The sequence below is a fragment of the Bremia lactucae genome, linkage group LG4 (assembly GCF_004359215.1).
Source record: "Bremia lactucae strain SF5 linkage group LG4, whole genome shotgun sequence".
Taxonomy (NCBI): domain Eukaryota; phylum Oomycota; class Peronosporomycetes; order Peronosporales; family Peronosporaceae; genus Bremia; species Bremia lactucae.
In genome coordinates, this window is record NC_090613.1 from 5,202,487 (window position 1) to 5,207,935 (window position 5,449).

The following is a 5,449-nucleotide window of genomic DNA, read 5'->3' on the forward strand; positions in this document are numbered from 1 at the left end:
GCATGGCATTCAACTGCTTTCTCATTCGTCTGTGCTACCGATGCAATTTGAGGCAGGGCAAACGGAGACTGTGAGCCACTTACAACTTTTTGCAACGTCGAGAAGTAGTCAATCTGGTAGCATTGAAACGAATGCAGTGGCACTTTCTGCGTCCAATCCATCGCAAAATGTTTCATCAGTTGTGCTTGTTCCGTACAGCCCTTCTATCTTCTGCCTACCCAGTCAAGCTCATGTCCAGCAGCCAAAAGTGCAGTACCAATTCGAGCACAAACAATGCACAGTGGCAGCATCTACCGACGCTGCTACTGGATATAAAGTCATGCAAGCCGCTCAAACGGATCAAAATGTCGCTTTGTTGGCACCTGTTGCCAAGCCAAGCTTTACTCCACCAAATGTTGTGCTTCTCAAAAATGCAGGGCTGGCTTTGTCAGGTGCAGTCCTTTCAAATGGCACAAATGTCGCTTCTGTGCCGTGTCGGATTCATGGAGCGTCGGGTGAAACGCAAGGCAACGTGGCTTCAACTGACGCCCGCATAGCGCAATGTACATGTTGCTGGATTCCAGGTGGTAATTGCATCTCGATTGTCCCTGCTATTGAGCCACTGTCTTCAACGGATTTGAGTCTTGAAGCAGATAATAGGACATTACTCTATGCTGATGAGATCGAGGGATTTTGGAAGCCATCGTCGAATTCTGAAATTGAAAAGATGACGACGGAAAGTGGGGCGATGATGTGGCGTGTGCCTCGGATCATGCGGCGGTATCCAAGCTGGGAAACATTTCATAAATATTTAGACGAGTACTCGGCGGCAACTTTTCAGCTGTACCGCGTACGCACGACGTACTCTGTGCGCTCGCGCAACGTTCGTCTCCGTCAATTGGCTGCAAGTCGAGGCCTTTTGGTGCGCGAAGAAGGAAAAGATAACGCAACTGACACGGAGCAGCACGATGGTGCACACGGAATTTCTCGAGCGCACTTGGTACCCGAGCAGTACGAATGGTACTCAAAAACTTTTCTCTGCACGCACGGCTGGAAGCGCCGTAGTCGTGGAAGTGGCCAGCGTGTGAGTCACAGTGTACGCGCTACGGAATGCCCTGCTAAGGTCTGTGCTACGCTTCAGCGCACGGACGGGTCGAGCGACTGGAGTGTAGTCGTGACCAAGCACGTGACCGAACACAACCACAAGTTGTCAGAAGCCATGTATCAACAGTATTCCGAAGTCCGACGAGTGCGTGACCCAGCAATACTTCAACAGGCCGAGCAGATGTGGCGAGCTGGTGGTACCCGTCGTCGCGTGTTTGAATTTTTGAAAGAGCAATCACCGGGTCATATCGTTCTCATGAAGGACGTTCACAATCTCGTGCAGCGATGGCAGACCCAAGAGCCGCAATGTAGACAAGATGGGGACAATGATGACCAGAGCGACATTCAGACCAAGCAGCAGCTCAATTGACATAGCTAGTCATGACAATGATGTCACAATTGATCTGTCTCCATGATCTGATTCTGTCAACTGCTCGGATGACAACCCTTTTTTTTCGGCTCAAGTGACGTATTTAAGCTAAAGTAAAGGTGACGCCTCTGACTGCGCAGGGAAAGGCGCCTGCTGCAGCGGGTAAACTTTTAGGCAAAATTTGGATGTGTTCGAGTGATATGTTAAGAGAAAAGACTTGTATACTTGATGGTGGTTTTGGAACGAAAATGCAATTGCCTAAAATTTGTCAGATTTATAAGGATTGGCACATCGGTTCAGTATCTTGCGATAACTGGTTTATTAACGCGACCATTTTTTGTAAATTTATTCATTGGAAATTCAAAAGGTGTCTTCGATTTGTGGAGGCTTCAGCTTTCGACGATATGAAATAGCATGTGCAAGATCTTCAAAATGCAGCCATTGTACGTCGAGATAAATCCACCAACCTTTGGCGGTAAAGCAATTTTAGACTACCGCTGTATGGATTTGATCAGCGAAAGTCGAAGGGTCGTCAATTGGACGTTGTCTGTAACGGGGTGTATCGTTACATGAAATTAACATTTAAAGGCTGTTGATTAATATATTATCTAAAAGGTAGATAATATTTGGAGAATATAACTTTAAAAGTAATGTTCAGAAATCTTATCCATAAATAGGTATAGGCCATTATATCTATTTATCCCGCAGACTAATCAGCTGTAAACGTAAACAAAGAGAGATAGATAGTAAGATAAGATTTCAATTGCATGTTTAGTATTAGTTCATAATTAAGTTAGCATTAACAGATAGAAAGAAGAGAAACTTAATTATAAATACACATTCCATTTAACCCTCTATAATGTAGTTGTCTTAAAGAGAAGTTTTCCTCTGCACGTACTGGTGTACGTGAAGTGACGTAAGGCACCACTCGCAACTGAAGCAGTGCGAAGTGGACTTGTACTGAAGCAGTACATCTGACCTCTCGGCCGACGGCTTATACCAAGCTGTCGCCGGGGCACTGTTGTAGGATTGCTCCTCAACCAAGGCAATTTAGATTGCCTCTTCCATCGTCGACGGCACCTTTCTGAAAAGAGCCTGTCGCGATGGGTCATGCCGTAGTCCGTTCATAAACGTGGGCACCTTAATGTGCTCCGGAATCGGACCTTCGGTAATGGACGCCGACAGCGAGCGCATCTCGTGCACATACTCTTGCAGATATCGCTTCGCCTGTCGCGCTCCAAAGAAGCGCGCCTGAAGCAACACTTCGTTGTTCGGCGGCTGGTACATGGCGCGAATCTTTTCCTTAAAGATCGCCCATGTAGGGAACGCCTTTCTGTCCGCCATAAGCGCCGCGTAAGCCTACTCTGAGGCCTTACCGCGCAGATGCGACATGGCGTACGACACCATCCGGCTGTCGTCTTGATGAGCTGCGCGACACCGCATTAATCCACGGCTAAAAGCCAGTGGACAATCGTGTGCGCTAAAGTTCCATCGAACTTGGGCGGGTCCATCCGAATGGGCCTCGGCTGATGCGGCCGGGCAGAGAGCATCTCAACAGTCCTGTTAAGAGCCTCGCTCCGAGCCTACTCATGCCTCAGCTCATCCTGAGTCTGAGCGACGGATTCCGCCACAGCATGGCTCTGTGCCTCGGACGCGGCTGTCCGCTGTCCGAGCACGAATGCCTCAAAATGCTTCAACTGAGCAACACGTTGCTCAGGAGGACTGCCCAGGAGCCTGACCAGGGCACGTTCACCAAGTCCCTGCACCATATGCCCTGCCACCTTTTGATGATCTTCGGAGAGGTGGGGGAAATGAGCCCAATCGATATTGAGGCTCGTTCCTCACGTACACACGCGGAGATGCGGGTCGTGGGAAGGATTTCAGGTTCTATTTAGTGTAAGCGGGCACGTCGTAATGCGGCCACGCTCTGCTTAGATACACACACTACCACAGCGAGGAAGCGGTTTAACATGATTCGCTTGGGTGCAGTGAGGTAATTGTGGTGGGCGCCTTAGCGACTCACCCAACGCACTAAGCACTCTAGTAAAGTGTCGTCACGGGAGAGCGGTATTCTGGCTCCTCGTGCGCACTTACTAAGTAGAAAGTAGTTTTCAGACTGAATGATGTTTAATCGTATTTAATATAAATACCTATTTTACCAATCAAAAATGTTATTTCTGTAGATAACATTAATATGTGTTGCGAGCATATCTTTCTAGATACCTTGCGTAAAGGATGACGCTCGTCGTCATCCCTCCTAATGCGAATGCACCTATGTGCATCTCATACACAAGGGTTGGTCACAAATGTGAGCCACACCCGAGTGGTGGGTCTACTTAAGTTATTTAAGTAATTGACCATCCCTAAAGTACACCAAGTGTACTTAACGGGGACTGTGTAACATTAGGGCAACTTTAGCCCGTTACACCCGTGGACTAGTATTCTATAAGCTTAAATGGCTTGTGCGACTCCCTGAGTTGTTAAACTCATTAGTTCTATAGAACCAAAAGACTCTCTGAGTCTATAAGTAGCTTCCTCTGACTTCAGGAGCGAGGTAGCTCCGCTACACATTCTTTAGGTCAGAACCACCGCATATTTTTTATCTCCATGTAGTAAAAGCGATGCCATTTTTTGCCAACTGTCGAAGCATGCTCGTCCAGATATATCGTCGAAATAAAGGCTTTGCCTGGGCATCTTTTATGGCAAAAACATTCAAGCCGACAATGTAACGGGGCACTACGGCTAGTTGGGCAATGCAGACGTTGTCTGTTATAAATACGGCAAGCGCGGCCATATGATGTCTCGCTGCTATGCCAGGGTCCCTGCAGGGGCAAAGATGCCCATCAAGAGGACTCCCTTCCCAAAGGGCGATAGCAAGAACCAGCGTACAAGACGCATGAGTTCTGCATCGACCACTGAGGGGTTGGCTAATGCAGGAGCGCAGTAGCTGCGGGATGCCCTACTGACGCGGACTCTGAAGCTGCCCATAAGTTCAAACTTGTGGAACAAATGGGTAGCAAAGTCCCTGAGGTCTCAAAATTTCGGACCTCAACCCTGCTGGTCTATAGCGCTCACGTACGAGGCTATGACCAGGTGATGACCCTCCTAGAGGATTCGGGTGCATAACAAAATTTTGTGAAAATCGCGGCTCTAAGAAAGAGACCGGCGATGTTTGAGTCGCTTCGCCAGGATGGCAAGCGAGAAGAGGCGACCGTTCGTTTAGCGAACGGTACGCTCTTTAAGTCTGAGGGAGTTCAGGTAGAACTTGCATTCAGCTCTAGTGACTTCTCTTGTAAAGAGAAGTTTACAGTGCTAGATATGGAGAGCCCGTATGACCTTATTCTAGGCACGCCATACTTGGCAAAGTACCAACCATGGATAGACTGGCGTACACGCACAGTTGCGAACTCTACGCAGGAGACCGGAAAGGATGTGCTCCTGCGAGAGGCGTATGCAACTAATGTCGTGTCGAACACAGTTGAGGGTGCGTTGACGGGATGTCAAACGTCACCAATTCCTACCCAGCTCGTGGAGACTGGGGTAGTGAAAAGGACGATGACAAGTAGTCATGCGTCCGAATGCCCTGCAGAGAGCCGAGAGCATGTGGCAGTAGACAGCGAGCTGACAGGAAGTCATGCGTCGCATAAACCGGCACAGTGCCTAGAGCCTGGTGCGGTTGGAAGGGGTGCGTTAGCCAGGAGTGCAACGGCACCCGCTTCCCAGAAAAAGGTCGTGGTGACTCGAAGAACGAGTACCCGACAGATTAGGACGATCAAAGGCACGTCTAAACGAGTGACCTTTGGATCAGTCTCTAATAAAGAGGACGGGCCTTCGAACGAGGTGTTCGAGGCCGTCAAAGACGAAATTGCGGAGGCATCCTCAGTTGAGGTGCTCCGGCAAGTCTTTAAATCTGCCGAGGAGATAGTAAATCTCCCGGAGATGTCGTGGGATCTGTTCCTTGCCGAATTAAAGGAAGGAAAGATCCACGAAATAGTC

General features: G+C 48.7%; 1 protein-coding gene across 1 annotated transcript in view; it reads left to right on the forward strand.

The window, feature by feature from the left end:
* Positions 1 to 1,453, forward strand: part of CCR75_000441 (uncharacterized protein) — a gene marked incomplete at both ends in the record, with an annotated part of 6,542 nt that extends 5,089 nt beyond the window's left edge. Inside the window, one exon of the mRNA XM_067958549.1 lies at positions 57 to 1,453. Within this exon, the coding sequence (XP_067816300.1) occupies positions 57 to 1,453 (1,397 nt within the window). The remainder of the gene's footprint in view (positions 1 to 56) is intronic.
* Positions 1,454 to 5,449: the final 3,996 nt, after the last annotated feature.